Source organism: Poecilia reticulata, linkage group LG14 (genome assembly GCF_000633615.1).
Source record: "Poecilia reticulata strain Guanapo linkage group LG14, Guppy_female_1.0+MT, whole genome shotgun sequence".
Lineage (NCBI taxonomy): Eukaryota > Metazoa > Chordata > Actinopteri > Cyprinodontiformes > Poeciliidae > Poecilia > Poecilia reticulata.
Genome location: NC_024344.1, coordinates 17,479,738 through 17,503,289, shown reverse-complemented (window position 1 = coordinate 17,503,289; position 23,552 = coordinate 17,479,738). Strand labels below are relative to the sequence as shown.

The 23,552-nt window shown below is 39.6% G+C and overlaps 1 protein-coding gene across 4 annotated transcripts in view; it reads right to left on the bottom strand.

Annotated features, from left to right (window-relative positions):
• cltca (clathrin, heavy chain a (Hc)) overlaps positions 1-23,552 on the bottom strand; it is a 28,990-nt gene extending 5,438 nt beyond the window's left edge. For 2 of the 4 annotated variants that reach the window (XM_008428175.2, XM_008428178.2), the window contains exons 1-23: positions 23,222-23,552; positions 13,588-13,795; positions 13,206-13,208; positions 9,817-10,085; positions 8,726-8,887; positions 8,514-8,627; positions 8,200-8,373; positions 6,382-6,579; positions 6,067-6,267; positions 5,594-5,746; positions 5,363-5,485; positions 4,207-4,344; positions 3,943-4,107; positions 3,672-3,852; positions 3,207-3,370; positions 2,487-2,612; positions 2,266-2,408; positions 1,791-2,025; positions 1,571-1,693; positions 1,342-1,487; positions 645-828; positions 367-559; positions 68-225 (exon numbers count right to left, since the gene is read on the bottom strand). In XM_008428175.2, coding sequence (XP_008426397.1) covers positions 68-225; positions 367-559; positions 645-828; positions 1,342-1,487; positions 1,571-1,693; positions 1,791-2,025; positions 2,266-2,408; positions 2,487-2,612; positions 3,207-3,370; positions 3,672-3,852; positions 3,943-4,107; positions 4,207-4,344; positions 5,363-5,485; positions 5,594-5,746; positions 6,067-6,267; positions 6,382-6,579; positions 8,200-8,373; positions 8,514-8,627; positions 8,726-8,887; positions 9,817-10,085; positions 13,206-13,208; positions 13,588-13,795; positions 23,222-23,263 — 3,603 coding nt within the window. In that variant the 5' untranslated portion in view covers positions 23,264-23,552. The remainder of the gene's footprint in view (positions 1-67; positions 226-366; positions 560-644; positions 829-1,341; positions 1,488-1,570; positions 1,694-1,790; positions 2,026-2,265; positions 2,409-2,486; positions 2,613-3,206; positions 3,371-3,671; positions 3,853-3,942; positions 4,108-4,206; positions 4,345-5,362; positions 5,486-5,593; positions 5,747-6,066; positions 6,268-6,381; positions 6,580-8,199; positions 8,374-8,513; positions 8,628-8,725; positions 8,888-9,816; positions 10,086-13,205; positions 13,209-13,587; positions 13,796-23,221) is intronic. The other 2 variants (XM_008428177.2, XM_008428179.2) reach the window with 1 other exon arrangement.

Here is a 23,552-nt window from a genome sequence, read left to right as displayed (position 1 = left end):
AAGATGCGGGGTTTAAATGTGGATCGGGCAAAGAAGGGAGACTGCCATGCGTCGGAGCGAGGGCGACCTGCTGGATGTGAGCGTTGTTGGGTCCGTTGATGAACTCCTCGAGTTCAGCCAGGCGGTTGGTTTTGGCCAAGGCGAAGATCAGCTCGGTCTCCACGTAGGACTCACGGGCCTTCTTGCGAGCCATCTGGAGGAACTTGACGAGATCCTCCCAGTTACCTGGAAACATTAATATTTACATAGGCCAAGTTAATCCCAAAAAAAAAAAAAAAAAAAGGCTTATTGTCCTGCTGGAAAGTGAACGGTTGTTCTAACATGGCTGCTTCTGTGAGACTACTTATTCTAGATGATCTTCCTTACCGCTCTTATCAGCTGCCTGGACCACCTCCATGTACGCAGACGGGTCGTCGGCTTTGATGTAGGAATCAATGGCTTCTTTAACCAGCTCCTTCTGGAGCTGAGCCTTGGCCAACTGGCTCCACACAGCAGGCTCGTTGCAGCGTTCTGCAAACTCATAGGCCCGGTCCAGGTTGCCGATGTGCTCAATGAGCACCTGAGGAGGAGGGGAACAAAGAAAAAGAAATTAAGCCTCCCTTGGTTAATAAGGCAAACATTTATGCGATTTCAAGAACACGGACCTGCACGGCTGAGGTGTTAACGTCAAACTTCTTAAAGATGGCAAACGCCTCCTCGAAAAGCTCATTGCTGATGGCGATGTTTGCGATATCAGGAGCGTCGTAGTTGTCCAGCCTGCTAATGTATTCCATCACACGCGTGTGGTCGGCTTTGATTGCGGTCAGGATCAGCAGGTTCTGCAGATTCCTGAACAGAGAGAGGGAAAAAAAAAACAATTAGTACTTTTTTGGGTCAAGTAAATCTGAAAGCAGTGAGATCACAGGGTTTCTGCAGGTTTCACCAACTCAAATTTAAGACCACTATGAGGAAATTTAAGACTTTTATTGTGACAACTGCACAAAGTATGAAATTGGTGCTAAACTTGCCCTTATCCACTACGGACATAAAAATCTATTTAGCTATCAAGGGTGTATTAGCAGCTAGTCACTCGTAGCCTCAAATGCTTTGAGTTAAATAACCCAATAAAGACATCAACTCAAACTTGCCTGAAGGAAAAGCCCTGCGAGAAAAAAAACTGCATTGAATATGAGATTAAAAGGTTCCACCATAACAAAATTTAGGACCTGTAGTTAGTGTATTTAAGGCCAAATTGCATTTTATTAATTAATTTAAGACATCTTAAGACCTTAATTTTATATACATGAATTTCTAAGGATGTGTGGACATCCTGGCTAACAGTTGAGGTGTAGAACATCCTACCTGTGTTCACTGAAGACAGAGTTGTCCAACACGATTTTCTCCAGCAGCTCAATGAGCTCGTTGGGCAGGTCAGCAGTCATGAAGGCTTTGACGGTGACCGAAACCTCCTCAGGGTCCTGGGTTTCTGACAGAGCCGTCTGGACCACCTGAGGATAGAAACAAGGCAGTCTGAGAGAAGCACCAGGAGAAGGTAGGAAGGAAGTTTTACAGTCAGGTCTTCAGACTCTACCTGGTCGATGAGTGGCCGTCTGTAGGGGTTGCTCTCCAGCAACACGCTGGCCCACAGCTCAGCGTCTTTGCGTCTCACTAGGTAGCGAGACAGGCTCTTGAACAGAGAGTTCTCATTGCAAACCTGATGGGAGAAAAGAAAATTAACATTTATGTCCGATGTAAAAAAAAAAAAAGAAAAGTGTGGATACAGGATAAGAATGAATGAAATGAATCCTCACGTTGATGAGCTCCTGGTCGCACTGTCCCCGCTCATAGGCCACGCAGGCTAGGTGAGGGTCTCTCTTCTCGCAGTACTTTCCCACCACACGGCTGTCGTAGAACGGGTTTTCACGCAGGAAGCGTTCCGGGTTGTTGTTGCTGTCGATGTAGATCTTTGCCAGAGCGTTGTGGGTAGCAGGCTCTTCACAGCCTTCATGGATGCGGGACTCCAGCCAGGGCAGCAGCAGCTTCAGTCTGGGACAAATAGAACAACATCAAGAGTATAATATGGAATATATACATTTTACATTAAAGATAAAAACACCGTTGTTTGTATACATGTTCTACCCAAAACTCAAGTGCGATAGTTTTTGCTTTACCTGGTTTAAAAAAAAAACAAAAAAAAAAGTGAACCACTTCTAATAACTTCATGGAATTCCTTTAATCATCTTTAGAGTCAAGTAAAGAAAACTAATGTGTGCATCGTTAGAGCACCTGTTCCTCTTCTCCACCTCTGCAACCAGCTCATCTGTGGAGAACTGTCCTCTGACGACCAGGATCAGACTCTTGATGACGTCCTCAGAGCAGTCCACGTCCAGGAGGCCGCCGACGACGACTGGGAGACGGCTGGGGTTCACCTGCCACACAAACCCCACAGTAAGCATCTCAAACAAGGATTGTGGCTGCTGGTAAAACGTCGCTGCCGTGGTTCTCACCTTCTGGACATAAATTTCGATGTATTTCTGCAAGTTGTTTCTGTACAGGTAGAGGACGAGGTCGTGGACAAAGTCAAAGCGATCACAGACGATGATGAGCGGCAGCTGGTCGGTGAGTTTGGCTTCCTGTGCGTCACAAATTGAAAGGGGAGATTTTAGTAAGGTTGTAACATGAACAACAACTTCTATAACTCCATTCACTCCAACCTGATAGCACAGGGTTTATCCTTTCGTGCTAGTTTTCTTAAAACGTGTTAGATTTCAAAAACTCAAAAGCACAGGTTGCTAGCTAGCTACAAGCGACTGCAATTACAGCACAACCGACTGACTAGCACTACATAACTTATACTGCATTTATATAGTGTATGGAATGTGGCGTATACAAATATACGCCTCCATACAAAGGCAGGTTTCATTTCCATGTTTCAAGAGAAGAGGCACAAGGAGAAAGGAAAACAAATCAGGATCCTGTACGGTGGAGAAGGGTGAAAGGAAGGTTTACCTGATACATGTCCTGCCATTTCAAAGCAGAAAAGCAGAGAAAGAAAATTCACCACCATCAGGATTTAGAAGAGATGCTAGCAAACTGCTTAGAGCCAGTTCGTTCACACTGATCATTAACCTGTGGAGCTATAATGTATGTGTGCAGGACTGTTTAACGCACAATTTAAAATAAAAAATGGATGCAAATAAAACATGTAAAAAAAACAACAACTTCACCTTGAGGAAGTTCTTGACGCGCTCCGGGTCGTAGCAGTTGCTCTCTCTGCAGATCCTCTCCACCTCTTTAATTTGGCCCGTCTTGCAGGCAGCTTGGATGTACTTGAAGTGGACTTCGGCATCCTGACTGAAGTTTACAATGGAGCCCAGGAAGTAGAACAAACCTGAGGGACACAAAGGCAATTTAAGTCCATAAACGGCATCCATGACTACAAGCACTAAATACATCGGACACCAGCATAAAAATGAGCAACCATGATCTCATCTGGTGTGACTGAGTCTATTGTCCTACTCATGCCGATTACAGGTGATGGAGGCAGGTTTTAAAGATTTGCATGAAACAGAGGAACTACTACTCACTAAAATAGGTTAAGATCTGAAAGTGAAAGAAATTGAATGTTTTACTAAGTGAATCACGGCGTGCAGATGGTAACGGTACAGGATGCCATCAGCCCGGGTTCTCACCTTCGAAGCTCTTGAAGGACTCAAAGAGCTCAGTGAGAGACTGAGTGGAGAGCTGTTCATGGTACTTGGACGCCACCTGGACGCAGATCTGCAGGTTCTGGCGGATGTTAGCTGAGAGCATGGCCCTGAGGCACTCCATTGAATCTTCCACTGACAGGGAGCCAAAGAAGTTCACCAGCCACTGGAGTAGTAGAGGATTTGTTTGTTTTGTTCATACAAAGATAAAAAAAAAAAAAAAAAAAACCCAACAGACAGAAAGAAAGAATTCTACCTCAGGGTTGAGGAGGTGTGTGTGCACCACAGCACGCTTTATGTCATACAGGTCTGTGTAGTGCTCCAGAGCCCTTTGAAGAAGACCAGCCTTCTCGCACAGCTGGGCGATGTGAGCGCGGTCATAGTGTGTGAACATCTGGTTACCCAGGATAGCATCAGCAACCTGCAGGCACAACAGAAAAGTTAGAACAAAAACATTTTTGTATGGTGTCCTAGCATTTTTTTTTTTTTTTTTTTTTACAAAGTATAAACACTGGTCCACCTGTGGGGCGTGCATGAGGTTCATCTCCAACAGGCGAGTCTGCAGCGGCCCTTCTGACGGTCTGTTGTTCTTTAAAGCGTCGAGGAGGAAAGAGGTGCACTGCTGGATCAGGTTGTACTCCATGAAAACGTCCACAATCTGAGCAGAAAGACACAAGGTGAGATCTTAAAAAAAAAAAAAAAAAAAAAAAAAAAAAAAAAAAAAAAAAAAGAACAGATGGATAAAAATATGTAACTACCACTAATTAAACAAGGTAATGCATTTTTATCCATTTAAATATTGAGAACATTTCAACAGAGATTGTAAAGTAGTGTGTGCCTCTGGGTTTAGTAGGACAAACTGCTGGAAGTCCTTTGAAATGTTTTAAATGCATGCCAACCTCAGTCACCAAACTCTGGGCTGCAAGACGATCAACTTCAGGGAACATTCCTATTGCATTTCTAACAATAAATCTTAAAAAAAATAAATAAATCAACTTCAGGGAACATTCCTATTGCATTTCTAACAATAAATCTTAAAAAAAAAAAAAAAAAAAAAATCAACTTCAGTCAACCTTCAAGCACCTTACCATCACATTTTATGAATATTTGTTGAATGAACTCTGCTAAGAACTCTTAATTTTTTCCACGACAATATTGGAGCCCATTTCAGAACATTTCATATCTCACCAAGCAAGGAGATTCAGAAACTAAAAAAAAAAAAAAAAATCCTGCTCTGCATAAAGGATTTTAAAGAGAACATAAGACAAAATAGTTTACCCAAGATTTTATTATAGCAGCAGATTTAGAACCAAAAATAATTTTGTGTTCATCTGGAAAATATTTTGCATGTGTCCAAAGAATAGGTAGACAAACATACTATGACAGGATATAAAACACTGTAAAGTGTCCATGACCAAGTTATTTCTAAACTCTTCATCTGCCTGCACAGCACTTTAGGGAACGCAGAACGCCAAGTCAGCAGTTTGTGTTTGCGTTGCAGAGATTCTGCAGAGGTAGGAAGTAAAGGAAGTAGTGCATTTCCTTTATACTACAGGATAGCCGAATTGTACTGCTGCACCGTTACTCGATTACATGGTACACTCTACTTCAAAGTCAAGTTAAGATTAAAGATCAGATATGTTCATGTGCAAATGGCAAAACTAGTTCCATCTGACCTGTGTGATATCCGCTAATGGCTCTTCATCCTGGACCAGCATCTGTGCAAACTGCAGGCCTTGCTCTGGGTTGATGCGCATCACGTTCCTGAGCAGGAAGATCCAGTCCGGGGTGTAGCCCACCTTCAAAACGAAAAACAAATACTCATCAAATCAAACCTTAAATACAATGAGAATAAAACCTTACTTTGATCCATCAGGTTTAATTAGACTCCAAGGTAGATTTCGTACCTTTTTGGCATACAAGACGATTTTGGGGAACTGACCAGTCTCTGCAAAGCACTGAATGACCTTGTTGGGGACATTCGCCCGCAGATACACGCTGAGGGCCAAGGTCGGATCCACCGCCTTCACCAGATCGCCCAGTTCCTCTGAACACTCCAACTGAAATGAGCAGTGACATACCAAGTTAGATTGGATTTCTATAGAACATTGTAATGCAACGGAGGAAATGTGGAGAAATATAAAACCATTAAGATATTAAATTTAAAGAAAAACCATTTCAATTCCAAAGCAGTCATTTATTTACTGTTGAGGAATCCAGGATGGAGCCTGTTTTAAAGGGAAGTACATGAATTCCTTAAATATCAGATGATCTCATGCATTTGCAAACAAGCTAGCCGTTTGTGTAAACAGAACAAGTCAGGAAGTGGCAGGAAACGCCTGTGTGTGTGAGAGCAGGCTGAGCTAAACGCTTAAAGTACCTTGTCTTCCTTCAGCCACTTCTCCAGAAGCTGCTTTCGTCCCTGTTGGAGGACGGGTCTGCAAAGCTCCAGGGACTCAAACTTGTTGAGCTGGCCCTGGTCCAACAGGATACCAAAGTACTGCAGCAACGGGGAGGTCTGGCCCGGCTGAGTGGGAACGCTCTGGAAGCGGCGGATGGTGTCCGGTGTGCGAAGGATTCCCTGAGAGAGGAAAATAAATAAAGGAATCGGACGGGAACTCAAGATGAAAACAGCGGGCTAGCACAAGAAACGTTGGAATAATTGCAGTCAAATTTAAGAACAAATAAAAAATACCTTTGGTGCATTAGCAGCAACTTTGGCAGCTTCAGAGTAGTTGCCAGCAGCAAACAGATTGTTGAACTTGCGTGCAAAGAGCTCCTCAGCTCCAGCCAGGTTGTTGCGGACAGCCAGGCGGAGGGCGAGATCTGGATTCTGCAGCACGTTGTTGATGTATGGAATAATGTTTTCTTCTTCCACGCAGACAGACAGCACCTGGGTCAAAAGATTTTTTTAAGTCCACTGAAATGCACAACTAAAAAAGAAAACTGTTTTGGAGTTATTAGCATAGGTCATACCTCTACCATAAAGAAAACCAAAAATGAAACTTCAGACAAAAAAGAAAAAAAGTGAAATGTGAATAACTTTGTTTAGCTTAAAACCTCAGTGTCCTTCCCTTTATAAGCTGTGTTGTAAATCACCAGGAACAATTGTCTAATCTAAATTTGTTTTTTTGGAAGTGGCCAAGCAACTGAAAGAAAATGTCAAATTAAAGGAGCAGGAACAAAGGGGTAGAGAGGATTGAACAGGAGCTAATGTTTGTGTGGGAACAGTCAGACAAGAATAAAATACCCCACTGATTAAGTATTTTACTCATCAGAGAGGAAAAAATACAGATACTAGAGTGAACATACACAACAGAGCAGCAAGTATCAAATGTAACATGAGCAGTAGTATCAAGTGCACAAGACGTTCACTGACAGTAAAGCAGAAATATATTGAAAGCAAAGAGGGGCAGAAAAACAGGAGATTCTGAGGTGGAAAATCAGTAAGGAGGCTGAAGGAAAGGCTGAGGGCACTCGATGCCGAACATTATTAAGCTTATTCATGATTTCATAGGATTTCAAATGTTCTCTCACTACTCACTGCATTTTTATTGCTTTTCACCACAATTCTTTTTCACATTATTTTATAGTCGTCTGGGATTTATCTGGGTTTCTGCTGCTTAGATTACCAGTTTTTTCTTAGGGGTAGAGCTCAAAAACACCGGTTACTCCTGAGCAGGCTAAACATTTTGAACTCTGTCAAATACAGGAAAGAAAAACAGCAATAAAGATTTCCAACTTCAATTGGCAAAACAATTTCTCATAATCCATTATTCATTCTTTTCCCAGCAGTACTAAAATCTTTGACTTAATGCGTAAAATAAAAAAGCATGAGGAATGAGTAAGACACTTAAATGTAAAAGAGCCGTATAGATTGAATGTAGCACTGCAGCGTTGCATTAAAGATGTCAGATTACCAGATTTTGTTGCTAAGCTAACCAATGCATCTGTTAGCACTAGAGGCCAAAGCAGTGGCCTATTTCCTATCAGATCACTGCCTCCGTGCATCATGTCCACGTGACTCGAGTGCACACACAGATACACGACTGCCCCTACATGCAGGCATGTCTGCCACGACTCAGATCAACTTTCCTCCCTCTGCTCAATTATTCATGTGGTGTGTGGCCTGAATGGAACATTATTAATCAGCTGGCAGGATCCAGTTCTCCTCGCTGGTTCTGCTTTACACACACGGCAACATCCAACCCTCTCCACTCCCTGTGTGTGAAACACTAGCTCATGGATTATTTAGAGCGCCTCCTGGCAGCGTCTGAGCTTGCCTCATGATGGCAAACAAAACAAGAGCTTCTTTCAGAGGCCCATGCCATAACACAACGTTTCAAACGTTCGTTTACGTCGCCGCTAATTAAATGAAGGGTGTATAATATATTGTTTGATATATTATAATGAACGGTAGATAGTCAGCAAAAATATACAGTCACATTAATATGACTGAGAGCCCGTGTTCTGGGTCAACATCAATACGACAGTCACCGGTGGGTAAGTTTACCTGTCCCTTTCGGTTGACCCCAATAATGCCCGAGGTGGCATCATGTGGCGCCGTGACGAAGATGGTCTCCCCACTGATGCGGTTCATGTAGATGCAAGTTCCAGTCTCCAGGTCGTACAGGTGGATGTAGCCGTATTTGGTAATGAGGAAAACCACATTGTGCTTTGCACTTATCTGCATAAGAAAGCAAAATTAAACCATCTCCCTTCAAATGAAACAAAACAGCAGGGGGAAAAAAAAAAAAAAAAAAAGAATTTGTACCAGAAACTGGCATGTCAAGTAATGCTCGTTTCGCTGTTCTCAATGAAACACACCTGCATGGCGACGGGAAAGTCATTCTGTGCTTCAGGAGGAAAGAAGACATCCACTGCTTTCTTTGGAAATGGCTGATTACCAGTTGGTGGGGTTCCCACCTCAATGATGTGCAGCTAGGACAAGCAGGGGGAAAAAAAATAAAAAGCTTAATGAGATTTATCGTTTCATTGTTTATTTCTCGCACATATGACTACGGTGAGCAAATGATCACCTTTCCTCCAGCTTGGCCCCTCACAGCAAAGCAGAACAAAGTTGACTCTTCCGCGTTTCCTTCAATCTTGAACTGGGCAAAGCTGGCAGCGTGGCCTTCGATGGGCTGAGAAACTTTTCTTTCAACGGAGTACAGCTGCATGGCTCCCACCACTCTGTTTTGCTGCAGAACAAAACAAACGAGTGCAATCAAACACATTTAGGTAAACATCTAATGTGATCAACAAAAAAAAGCAAAATGGACATGGCTTGTTTAGATTTCTAAATTTTATTTTTTGCACATATTGTACAAATGGCATCAAATTGGAAAAGGTTGTGAGTTTTACAGGAGTTTATTTTTTCTTCAGATTACAACTTTAATTCAATTGAGCAATTTTTGTGCCTTTAACATCCATTCAAATGTATTTTGACTGGGCATGCACCAATCAGATGTTCTGTAATATCTGTATTGGTCCCGATATTGATTGGGTATTGTGACAATGTGCCTGGGCTACAAGGTCAGATCTGTTCAGTCTAAATCTATGCTTTGTGCTCTAAATGATGTCATGCCATGTTATTTTACATTATATTTAGAAATCCTAATTGCAGAAAGTGTTTCAGTTTATTTTTACGTTTGAAACTGACAAAAATAGATTTACTATATTGTCAGTTTTTCACATTTGCTGTTATACTCCAAATTGAACTGACTGAACGAATTAAAGCCGTGTTCTTATCCGTTTGACCAAGCTTGTGAAGCTATTGGTGTATTTACATAAATTTGTAAGTCAGTACATTTATGTCTGTTCAAAAAAAAAAAAAAAAAAAATGCTTTAAGTCAATTCAGAACCGTTTTTCTGTATCAGTATTGGCTGATACTAAACCTCATGTCAACATCGGAAGGGAAAAAAGAAAAGTGGATCAGTGCATTCATAATTTTGAGTAAAGCTCTTTTGTAAGTTTTAGTATTTTTGGCTAAAAGTATTTTATGTACTGTAAATCTACCAAACTGCATATATGGGAGGAAGATTTTAAATTGTTTGACTCTACTCTCGTTATTGCCAGGATTAACCAATACACCCTCCACCCAAAAAGAAAGAAAAAAACCCTTATTACCTGAGCTGAGATACCAATGAGGAGGAGCCATTTCTGCTTGTCGTCGGTGCGGTAGTTGATGATCTGGCAGCCTGCCAGGCTGGAGTGGCGATCAAAAACTTTGACAGGCTGAGAGTCGCCCTCCATGCTCCAGTGGTAAACAGCGGTGTCAGTCACAAGAGCAACCGTGTTCAGAGAGATCCACTTCCAGAAAGTCACGTCGTCCGTCATGGTGTGTGCCTTCATCTTGCTCTTCATCTCGATGTTAAAGATCTGAAGGGTTTTGGCCGCTATGGAGAAGAGGATGAAAGCAGGAGCCAGGTCCAAAGAGAACGGTTAGAGTTTCTGATGCATTCCCACCGTCATTCCACACACGCGTTGGATTTATTGCAAAAGGAACACCAAATTTTTATCTTAAGCATCATTGAGTAAGGATGGCAGGAGGAGTGATAGACAGGGGGATACCAAACATGCTGCAGTAGGAAACCGCCTAATCAAGCAAGACGAGCATTGACGAGCAGGAAAAAAAAAAGGAAATGGGGAGGGGGGGAACAAAAAGAAAGATTCAACTTCTTCCAAAAGAAGCTACACCAACAGCAAATATGCAAATCAAATTTATACTGAAAGAAAATGCATGCTTCAGTTCTAATTAAGGAATGTCTACTACAAGATGTCAGAAAATAAATTACATTTTACCTAAATTTACCACATTTCATACTTTTCAAAAGTTTAAGATGCACTGCTGGCTGACAAAGTTCTGATATTAAGAAATCAACTAATCAATAAACTGGCCAGAAGTGCGACTCATTCTCAGTAAGTGAAGTAATTGTGATTATGTGAAAAAGCCGTCACCAAGAAAAATATACAACAAGAGAAAAACCAAAGAAGCTTTTTAAAAGAGTTTTGTACCTGAAGACAAAAACTGATAAAGGTACGCAACGCCGAATCATTTTTTATGAAACCGGGAACTAGACATTAAAATGTTATATACAAAAGGTTCACTCACCTGAATTCTGTGTGTTATATTAGTTGGGATTAATTTAGTGAGCTTAAGCTTAATTTTTTTAAAAAGCAGTGCAACATTTGTTTGCTTATTAAATACTCAAATGCATTTTCACAGCCATCGAGATCACCTTGTCATCACAAAGCCATAGAATCAGAATAAATGTTCTGTCGAATGGACCGCTTGATTAGGCAGCCGCATTTTAGAGAGCAAGCATCAACGGGATCATAAGGTGTAGTTGCACCTGTGCACACGCATTGTGTTAATCCGTCAAGTGTAGTTAAATGAACAGGTTAGGGCTCACACTGCATCGCATGAAAATGATGCACTGAAGAGAAGGCAACAGACGGAAAGAAAGAAGGGTCTTTACTAGATTGACGCTAGAATGTATAAACAGCGAGGGGCTTAGAAACTGATCCTCTGTACTGCGTGTATTGTTTAGTGTTAATTTACTTGATTATCCCCTATATTTTCAGTAAGCTTCAGATAATGTGTCAGAGTCCTCCCCCTAAATGGTACACAACGGTTTGACTTTTTTTTTTTTTTTTTAACTATATGACAAAAGTAATTTGTTATCCATTGTAAATTTGAAAATGTCATGGTAGGGTTTGTGCATAAAATTATACAAATAAATGACATGCAACACATTTCAGTTAAAAGACAAATAAGCCAAGTAAGGATGTGTAAAGTTTCCCTACATACCTAGGCTACCCAACCTTTCTATAGAAAGTATTCGGATTCATTTCCTGTATTGATGACTGCTTTAAGCCAACTACTGAAATCCCTGTTATTAAAAGGTCAACCACTAGGGGAACTGGTGGTGAATAATAAAGCAGAAACATTCAGATTTTAATCATCTTAATTTGCCGGTTTATGAAGCACAGCTCTGAAGGTTTGCCTAGAAGGCTGGATGTCTGGGCTAAATGTTAACAGGGCCCTATTGGTTTCCTGTTTTGTGCTCTGTAGTTTTGAGTTATTTTTTATAAAACTCAAATTAGAAGTACAAGTCATGAAATAAATTAACCACAAAACAGTCATCAATAAAAGAGTTTAAATGAAAGCCCTAAAAATTTAGGACCTAATATTGAAAATGTAGGTGTATACAAGCATTTAAGGTCTGAAATTGAAATTCAAGGTTTCCCCCAGAAAACTTGCTAAGCCTGGTGGTTGGGCACCAGAGCAGTCATTCATCCGTTGTGCTTGAGTTAAAAAAAACATTTAAAGTCAACAGGAAATTTGAAATGATCACTTGATAATTGTGTTATTGAAAGATTAATCCCTGAACACCAACTACAAAGTCTTAAAAAATGCAAACATTTTAAAAAGACTTAACAAAAAAAAAAGCAATGTTAGCTTGGTGGGGCACAAGTAAAGCCTGGTGGCCCACCAGGCTTATAAAGCACTGGGGGGAACCTGGAATTAAGGACTTTAATTCTATTTAAAAAATGTCAGATCCTCTTCATTTTTATTTTGAAATTCTTACATTTTACCAAATTAAACACTAGGTACAATTAGAAATGCAGTATTTGGGCTTGTCCAGGTTGATGCCAATTTCCAGTTTTCTTTGTGGTTTGATCTCTTAAGTCAGACTTAAATTTATTTTCCCCCTCTTCTAAAAACTAAAACCACACAAATTTTTATATTTTTTAAAAAAAGGTCTCAAGCCTGGTCCTCGGGCCCGCTGTGCTTTAGTGTCTACACAACGTTTACCACCACAAAACTACAGATCAGGTTTTTCTGGTTTGAATATTGCAATTTAAATTGCTTTATAAAGAAAAAGTGTAGATCTGAACACAGAATCATAATTTTTTTTAAATAAATTGAATCAAATGTTATAGGACAGCTTCACTGTTCATAACTGCCATCAAAAATCAACTTGGCAAGATATGGCAGTCCAAGAATCCAACATCTAAATTCTGTTAAACTTAAAAGCAAGTTTGAGTCGATATATTAGAATAATTATAAAAGGAATAGACAAAAGCATCTGAACTCAGTTAAAAACATACATTAAGCACAGCTGGAATACAAGTGAAAACAAGTATGTGTCATTTCAATTTCAGATGGATAAGCACGCAGATTTCAAACGGAAACGCGGATTAAAATGAAATTCTTACCCATAATACCACATGAACATGTTCTAAATCATTTTGAATATAAAAATGATGGAATGCCAGCAAGCTGTAAGGCTGTGAAAGCTAAATCCTGTTTACGAATAATTTTTGCTGAAGGTGATAAGACAATGAGCAAACCTGGGTTAAAGGTTTAAAAATTGACAGAAATGTCCTCCAATGGCATTTGTGCTTTAATATTTATAAAATATATATATTAGATAGGTTTAGTTTGCTCAGAATTACTCGTCTTCAAACAGGATTTCTCTTCCACAGTAAGTATTGAAATTTCAACTCACCGTCTGCAAACATAAGAAAGCAGTAAGAAAAAAAATGAACATACAAAAAGACAAAACAAAAAAAGTCAAAGCAATCATAGCAGCTGGACAAAAACAAAAATATGCTATTTTAGTCTTCATGAGAAATGTTTAGTGTTTAAAAAACAAAAACAATGGCCAATAAACCATATTTAAAGACATAAAACTAAAGTAGCTTCATGTATATAGACCTTAATGAATAAACTGAACATGCTCTGAAAACATAAAACAAATAACTTCACATTGAACATAAACTTTAATGCAGTTTTAAAAAACAAAAAAAACATTAGAAAGCTATCCTTAAATCCTGGCAAAACATGTCTCTCTAAAGCAGCAGAGATCTGCATATTTACAAGCGCCGTACCTTTAAGTGCGATGACCTTGCTGGCGGGGTTCATGATGGCGCTGTCGGCCGAGATGGGCCTCCGGATCGGAGTATTGGGGTCGGCCATGTCAATGATCACAACCTGGGCCTGCTCCCCCACTTTTTCCCGGATGCAGATGAATTTGTCAGACTCCATGGTCAGGGTGCTGAAGCCGATGTTGGCTGGATTGATTCCCAAATTTTGGAGCTGGGGCAGAAAGGGAGAAGACACAAGACATGTCAGTCTGAACAAAAATGCTTGACAGTGGATTAGAAAATTTCTCTAGACAACTCAGCTCCACACTCAATATGCTTCTGCAAAATATTACAGATGTTATGACCTGTGGCATTCAAGTCACTATAATAGAGGACCCCCCCCAAAAAAATGACCTATAGCTGAAGGCTTGAGTAAAACTCGTCAGGACTTTATTTTTGACTTCCTGATTCAGAGACATAATTTAGAGGATAGATAACCAATCTATTGCCAAGGTTTTTTGTGTGTGTGTGTTTTTTTTTTTTAAAGTAGCTGCAACCAATTATTTTAGTAGGTGCTTCAGTACATTTTTCATTTAAAAACTTAAGCCCTTTTTTATACAAGAACATTAAGATGCAAATAAATCTTTTAAATAAAAATATTGCCCAAAATGTAACATGGCACTCCTTTAGTGAATTTGAATCAGGTAAAGCTAAAATTATGCCAGCTGAGGAGTTTTGGGTAAAACAAAGACAATGGAATGTAACAATGCATTTATATTGTACAGGTTTGGCTTAATTACTGCACTGAAAAAAGGCTTTTTTCCCCCAGCAAATTTCTTTTTTTGGAGTCTGCACACACCAGTTAATGATTGATTAATTAGCTGACAATTATTTCAATTAATCGTTTCAGCCCTAGTGTTTATTATATTGCAAAGCTATTCCAAATCCTTGTCGCTTTCTTGATCTCTGCTATAAAAAAAAATTTAATCTGAATGTTTGAGGATTTCTGTCTGCCTCACAAAAACACTGAAACAGCAGTACCTGTGAGGCAGAACAGAACAAAAAGGTGTGCACTAAATGATAAAACAAGTATGCCCAAATGCTAATAGATTAATGTGTGGTTTGCGATTTTACTGCGAAATATTGCAATAGCACTAGCGTTTGCGACAAACACATTTTTCACCGTCTCATCTCATTGCAATGCTTTCCATTTTTCCATCTGTTGCTTTCATCACCATCGGCTATGAACATCTGAACCAAGTCTTCATCGAACACACAAAGAATATTAGGCAGGAAACTTTTAATTCAACGATCATAAATACTGCATTGCAAACAGTTCTTTCCCATTAAGGATGTTGCAACGTTAAGGACTAACATGAGGATGTTGCAACAAGTCTACTGTGCAGCCCTACGATGCACCACAAAACCATGCACAAGTTCAGCCACTACTCATGCCTTCTTCCTTTTCCAATGAACTGACTGTTGATGACATCGATATTATGATTTCAAATCGAGAGGAAATGAAACCACCAGAACACACTTCTCATATAGCAGGTTGTGTTGTTGCAACTTCCTCTCGTTGTGCAACCAATGAGTAACACCGCATTCGTACAACTTCTGAGTACCCAACGGATGTTTGGAAAAGAATTACAGGAATGGTTCATTCTTTGCAGCATTTGGGGAAAAAAAGTATAATTTATGTTAATAGTATTTATAAAGGCCACAGGAATCCTTTTTTGGGGGTGGTGAGGGGAACTTCTGGGGCTGAAGGCATTTAACTCCAATTTGCCAAATTGAAATGGGTGTTTGTATTACAGTTGGCAAACTGCTTTCATTCAAAGCTAGTCAGCAGGCAGGCACTTTTCCAGGAACTGCTCAACAAAATGGTGACAACGTTTATCAATGACGGGATACACCCTTCACACAGCCCTGCCACACCCACATTCTTTCAGAGTGCAACCTGGTTCTCTCAGTGACGCTGCAGTTCAGCAACCCACAGCGGTACAAGCAGATATGAACAGAAATATTCTGAAGCACAGCCCCCCCCCCTCCTCTTTCTAAACCAAATGAAGCATCTAGTTGAAATACATGCAACACCAATCTGATCAAAGTCCAGACTGCTACAAAAAATAAAATAAATAAAATCTAGTTTTCTTGCTAGTTTGAGTTTAGCAGGAAGTCCTTTCATTCACAAAGAGAAGCACTTGTAAAACAGGAAAGGCCAGGACGGTACCATCACAATGAATGGGAAAATAATGCAGATGGGAATCTGACAAGACCAAGATTTAGTCTAGTGGGCTGGCTTCCTACGAAAACATTTGGTGAACCACTGTGGTCAAAAACAGCCATGACATCAACCAAGAGGAATTGGGGTGAAAGCAGGTCAAACCTGTGGCGCTTCAGCTAATGTGGAAAACCATTTAGTCAGCCAGTCTGGCCTGTCTCTGCCTTTCCACAGTCGTTTTTAGCTCAGGTGCGGCGACTCAAGACGATAATTGAAGCAGAGTTGCTCAATAAACGGATTAAAACAAGAGCAACTGGGAAACTAGCCTTGCACAAATGTTGACGAGAAGCTGGTAATTACCCTAGAAATGTCTGAAAATTAACTTGGGATTCATATCTTCAAAATACGTTTTTAAACACCACGAGACAAAAATAACTCCACCAAGTACCACCACCTTGACTGAGTCTGTTTGTTGCTACATATTTGCTAGAGGTGTGCCAATCGATCACCGATCATAATTGGCCGATTTTCGTGAAAAAGTGCATGATCGGTGAACGGCGATCATTGGCTCTTGTTGCCGATACTGATCACCTGCATCTCATTTTGCAGCCTGCCTGTGCAGCTGGCCTCCTCTTTCCTTCACTCTGCGCAAATGCGCAGCAACAAATCCTAAGCGATGTAGAACTATAACGCACTGAGTGAAAGGGGAAGTTTGCGTGTTGCAGCGGAAAATTGAAGTACGTCAAAATGCATCAACACAACGAAGCTAATATGACATAAAAACAATGCCATACTTGACGGAGTTTGGCTACATCGAGGCTCACTGCAGTAAAGAAATCATTTTAACTTCCATTTGATTTACGTTTCATCAACGTTCAGAAATTCTACGTATGCTCCCAATTTATTTACATTTGTGATTCAAGAAACTGAAATGAGATGCTTTAGAAAACAAGCTGGTTCAACAACATCTAGCAAAACAAAAGAAAATGTGCATACAATCTGTGCAGCAGCTTGGGGCACGTTTACAAGTAGCCAAGTGTGCAAATCACTGGGGAAGACGAGACAGAAAAAGGAGAACCCGAGGTTAATGAGTAATACACAAGTAGTGTAGGATCAGGGATGTGGATAAAGACGAACAACAAACTTCATAAAGAGGACCTGATGCCTCTCTGCTTACAGGGGCAAGAGATTTAAGGCCATTTCTGGGCTTTCTGGTAAATCTAGATTATTTCTTGCACTATTCAGTTTCACAGCAGAATGACTCGAAGCATTTATCGTAGGTGAACAGAGCATCCTGATGACTCCCAAGACTTACTTCTGCATTGACAGTCTCACCATGTGTACAGGGTCATAGATTTGACTACTGCATCTGCTAATGAGAAGAATTTCCTTTCAAAACAATAGTATTTTTGTTAAAAAAATAAAAAAAACACTCCACAATAAGATTTCATATTTCAGTAAAGTGACCAAGCTATCATATTATAGACAAAAGCCAATTACCTTCTTGTGTCAAAAGTTGTTTTAATAACTTAAAACTTGTGAAACCTTCCATCCATCCATCACACCCAGGCTTCATAAAGGAACAGGTTTTTATTAAAAGTTTAGGCTGTTTTACAGATTCATTTTATTCCACTCAAAGTTTTGAATGAACCCATTCGCTTCCGCTGGTGTTTTCACGTGGAAGAGTTTGCAGAGGTGATAGCATTAGCTCACTTCCATTCCATTTAGTGTAGACAAGTTCAAACCTTACATTTGTTTGCAGTCAACCAGGTTAGACTAAATTTTAAAAGGTTGTTCCCAACTGAAGAACTGGCTTGATGCTTTAAAAAACAAAACAAAAAAAAAAAAAAACTTAAGTGTTACATTTGAAATTTTTATTTTTTTCCAGGAGCCAATAAACCATGTAGAATCCTGTCAACAGGGTCAGAGAGAGTTCAAGTTCCAACTTTCAGTTTTCAGCTGGGACTTTCAAAGGTCCCAACTGATCACTTTAAGCAGAAATATGTCGATATTTAAGAAAAAGAAAAAAAAAGAAAAGTTATATAATTTTTAAACATCTATGATCCAGCAATATAAATCAGTTTAAGAAAGCTTCTGGATAAGGAAATGAAAACAGTCTGCACTTCCTCCTGTTATCAGGGAAAATTTACAGAGGCTAACTATTCAAACATTCCTACCCTCCATGTTGGATACACTGTAAAAGAAAAAAAGAAAACCTTGTGTACCACAACAAGATGGGAGCTGAAATAAAATGGTGAAATAATGGCAATAGAACTCATTTTCTCCTGCAGTCATGCATCACCAGACTACTTCAAGTTCATAGAAAGTATCACACTTTCATCAGGCAATAAGAGCATCTGGAAAATCAGTCATTACGGGACAGCAACAACTAATTTTAGTGAAAGTTCTAAACACCAAAAACTAAAATTGCACCATTTGCAAAGCCTGACCTGCTGATTCCTATTTTAGTTGACACTTTTTTTAATAGCCAACACCATCAAAGGAGTCTGAATTTATAGCAACAAAGTCACTCCACTGTAGCCAACTCGGAGGCTTTCTTGCTATATTTAGCAACATTTCAGATCCCCTAAAAATAAATAAAAATCAGCCAAAATCAGAATCGGCAGATCTGGCTTTTGCAAGGGTAACAATTAGCATTCAGCCAGAGAACTGCAACTGGTGCACCCCTAGTGACTACTGTTAACGAGGGGTGCACCGATTTATCGGCCAGCCAATTTATATGTGTCAATCTCCTTAATTTTGGGAGATCGGTGATTGGCCGATTTTTACATACGAAGCTGATCTTATCCAGTTTGGCAAAGGTCTAAGATTCAAAGACAAGACCCAAGTGTAAAATGATGCGAGAAGTTTGCATGTTCTACAGCAGGGGTGCTCAAGTCCAGTCCTCAAGAGCTACCGTCCTGCAACTTTCAGATGCTTCCCTGCTCCAACACACCTGGATCAAATGAAAGGCTCGTTACCAGGCCTGTTTAGAGATGATCCCGGTCTGTTGGAGTAAGGATATTTCTAAAAGTTGCAGGATGGTAGCTCTCGAGGACCGGACTTGTGCACCGCTGTTCTACAGAGACGTGTCAGCTGTTCATTCAGATCTTGGACGATGTGATGTAGGCCATTTCATTTCTTTGATATTTTGTTTTAGGAAGAGATATTGCCCTTCTGCTGAATGTAATGATTGCAATGTCTTACAGAATATGATTAAAGAGCAAATGTTGGCAGCAAAAGGAAATAGCCAAATGAAGGTAATTATCTACTTACTCTACAAGGAATACTCATTAAGAGTTTAAAATGTCAACTGTAACAAGATGAAATATCAGCCACTACTGAAGATCTCTTTGAAACTGGAGTTGAGATTCTGTATGACTTAATTCAGATACTTATGACAGTACAGTACTGCTCAGCATAAAAAAAGATCGGTTAATGTTTCAAACATGTAAAGTTCAAGGAAGGGCAGGAAAGGATACGCTATGCGGCTTACAGCAGTTCAGTGCAATGTACTACAACAGGAAGCTAGGGACCCACTGTGTACAGAAGCTGGAAAAAAAAAAGAAAAAGCTGCATAGTAATGCCTTCTCTACGGTGAGCTGCTGAGGGGACGTGACCAGCCAGACAAGAGTAAAGAGCTGCCTTTAGTGTCAGACGAAGTCAGGTGACAAGTAGGAAGGAAAACGCGTGCTTTAAACTCCACTTCAGGTCAGTTTTTAGAGAGGCGGCTTGAAAAGAGCCATTTCCTTTATCTCAACATTTAGGCAAGTCCTGAAGAATTTCAAGTGTTCAGCAAATCAGCATCCTCACCAGCCCGTCACGAGTTATCAGCTGGTCATTTACAAGCATTGTTCAAAGTGCAACGCTGACATTTGTAATGGGACATTATAAACGCCTGGTACAACAAACTAGCAGATCTCCCAGTGGCTTAAATATAAAGAAGTTCAAGCAGCAGGTTAGATTTTCAGAAACACTTATACTTGTGAACTCATGTTGTCTCCTTGTGTTGTGTGAAAATAAAAAAACAACTTTTGTAAACAACAAATTACTGTGTATACTTATAAACTGATTTAAGCACAGAAAAGTAATGTTAATGCAACTTGTAATTATAGGCTTTTTTAATGTGGGAACTGGACAGATTCGTCTCTTCCCGACACAAACCAACATATTGTTGTTTACCCTTGAATAGGAAACCCAACTTTTCAAATCCTGGCGAGTAAATGCTTGGAATATGGGAATTTTGCAATGGCCATTTTGTTCTCATGAGGAAACAAACTACTGTTTGTAGAGATTTAAAAGAACAAAACGGAGGGAACGACACTTAAAAACCAGTCCTAACTTCATACAGACTCCATGCCGTCCTCGGTGGCTGTAAACACTCATTGAACATTTCTCTTAATTTTCCTAATGTTAACCATCTTTCTATCCCAACCTTTTACCTACAAATAATCCTATGTCCTGCACAACCTTGTAAAAAAATAAATTAAACACTTCTCAATGAAAGATCCAACATGTGCAACATTAAAAGGTCACTTTTCTTACCACCAGGATAACAATGGGGGGCGGGGGGATAGTCTTGTGAGCAGCATAAAGCTACAAGATACAACCAATTAAAACGACATTCCGCCAATTAAACGTCTTTAACTTCAATCTGGCATATCGTATATAAAAATGGATGATTTATAAAAGTGCAAGCTATGCATGTTGACCGGATGACAATAGGCACATGCTTGCTGAGTTTGAAGGAGAGTAACAGACGACAGGAAACGGGAGATAGAGAGTAGCCAAAGAACAACAGTTTTTGCTGACTGAGACTTTCTGTGCTAAAGCTAAGAAATCAGCATTTGTCTCAATATACCAGTGAGCTGCAAACACCCTGAAATGTTAACATAAGGTGCCAATTATTTCTCATTAAATCTCTTCAGGTAAAGATGATTTCTTTCTCCAGGACTTCACCAATAAGGATGCAGAAATTTCTTCAAGTTTCAAAGTGATATTTAGTTCAAACTCGCTTCTCAATTTGTTCTTTTTAAAAAGAAACTTAAACTCCACAGTGTAGTTCATATTCGGTGCCTTGAAATCAGATGCAAGAAAATTAGTAATATTCTCTTTTAATAGATTTAGCAGATTACAACAAGTATCACCGCATTTTAAATCCACAAACTTAAAAATAAGTTACCAGAAATATTCCGGTCTGCATACTGTGCATTTACATACATTATTAAGAGGATTAAACAGCTACTTTCAAGTGAGATTACTCAGTTTCAATACATATCCTTATTTTTAAAGACCATTAAACATGCCATTTGACAAAAAAGTATTTAATTGTTTTGCAGAATGAATGTATTCTGCAAAACAGTTTTTTGGTCCTCTCCCTTTTTCAGCGTTTTAACATTTTCAGACAATTGCTAAGTTTTTTGCCCGGTGAAATAAAGGGTTAACCAGCTATTTCTCCTAACAAACCAACATTCAAAAATACTTAAAATAATGAGAACTCACTTTAACATTACTAAAAATTCAGACAAAAAAAGGTAGTGGACATTTGAGGACATTTTCTTTCACAGCAACCACAGTTAAAATGAAAGTTTTGAAACATGTATGAAATAGCATATGCATATCATGCATTAGTGATGACTACCAATGATCTCCTGGGAGCCGATTTGTCACGAGAAAATGCTTTGAGGCCCACAAAACATGATAATCAGGGAAAGTAAGCAAATCAAAAAACTGGGAAGTAACAAAAAGGAATGAATGAACTATTTACGGTTCAAATCGGGAGGAAAAATATAACAAAGCAACTTTCAGTTTCATGAGAAAGTATTGGTTATCTTAATCTGAAAGGAAATCAAAATTGATGGTTTGCAAAACAGAACAATTCAAGAAGAAGGCAGCAACAGAGCAGTGCTGCAGATTAATCTGTAAAGTAGTTGTGTTCAACTCTCCTCCTGCAAGCAAAGTGCTTTAAACAAGTGAAAAATTATTCTAGAATTTTTTCCCCCCCATTGTAACTGAACACAAAAGCTCTGCACAGCTTTGTGAAGCCCAGCCTCCATATAGCCTCCTGTGACAGGCCCACATATTAACTCATCAAAAGCTGTGATAATAGCCAAGATGAATACTTTACACTTCACTTGTTTTTAGCAAGACATTTAGTTACTTTTTAAGCAAGCTCAAACACATGTAACATACAAATGCATTGAAAAGCAACAGTAATTTATCCTAAACTTCCCATGGGAACCGTCACCTGCATCAGTTTTTTGTGGAAAGAAGGGATATGACAGAAATGTTTTTTTAAAGGGGGGCTGTGCCTAACCTTGACCTCTTCTCAGGGGTCAATGTCTGATGTACATACAGTGAAGGGGGTTGCAGTGCCTATATAACCTTTGTGTAGTTTCAAGTTCATACTTCAGCCGACAGCTCCCCATTCTGATTGTTGTATAGCTATAAAGCTGAAATGTAATTAAAACAAGTTGAACAAGTAGATGCGGTATCCATTAATCTTGATTGAAAAACTTTAATGCCTAAAGTTTTAAATCTAGAAAAACAGCATATTGCTGCCTTATTTTGATACCTTTACCAACAACTGGCTTTAATCAGGTGATAGTAAAGGTGTGGCCTTTTAAAACAGGAGGTATGAGTAACCTCACAAGAAACACTTCAGAACCACAAAAAAAGTAATGTAGCTTCTTTTTACTTTAAGTAAAATCTACATGTTTCTTTCACTGATTTTTTGTTTTAAGCGGTTTGACTCAAAAAGCTCGGTGGGTCCACCGGCCTAAGTCAACATGGACAATACCACCTGACTTGAATAGTCTGATACCACATGACCCATTCTACAACTGGCCATGATAATATGCTTCTGAGCCTCTTTCGAATAAAAATACTCGAGTAAAAATGAGTTCACTTAGATTTTACCTTCTCCCCCTTCACCGTGTTTAATGCAATAAGCAAACGTGCAGCTAATTATGGTAATTAAGATAAGAATTATGAAACACCTAGGTCTATAACTGGAAAAGATTTATGATTGACAGCTAAAAATTACATCTGTATGTACTCCAACCATTGCTGCCATCCAATAATGCCGTCAAGGACGGATAAGTTGTCGGAAAAAAAAAAAAAAAAACTTAAGAAAAGTTTGAAACTGTCACAATTACATTTTGTAGGAGTTATGCCGTTATATCAGACTATTGGTTGAATTGAGAGCAAGTGCGTCTACTCGGTGTGTTAGCAAGCTTGCTAGATGCTAGTTCAGATAAACGTCATCCACCCTGTCAAGCTAGTTAGCATAGCTCCCGAAAGCTAACTTAGCCTGCTAGCAATCTCAAACTTCAGTTCAGAAAGACTCTGAAACCACAGTTTATCACGTTATAGGGGGTAAAGAAAGACAAACTTCGTTAAACAAGTATGTCATTCATTCGTTTCTACACGTACCTGTAGATGCTCCTGAAAGCGAATAGGAAGGATCTGAGCCATGGCGGTTCCCCTGTCACCCTCCTCCGATTTCTTCTAATGCTAACAAACTAAGGCTGCTGCTTCTCACAGGTCCTAGCCGGACAGCCAGGGAGGCTCTACTCCAAAACCCACTTCTCAAATGATTCAAAACCTTCCGCAGAGCGTGTTGCCGGTGTGAGGATACTTTTCATTCGTCCCGTCAGCTTTCGGTTGAGGTGTTTCCCCGGCTAATTACCGACTGCCACTACACCGACTCCCTGGACCTGCAATGGCGATGGAGGTTGGTCAGCAGAGAAAAGATCCCGGAAAT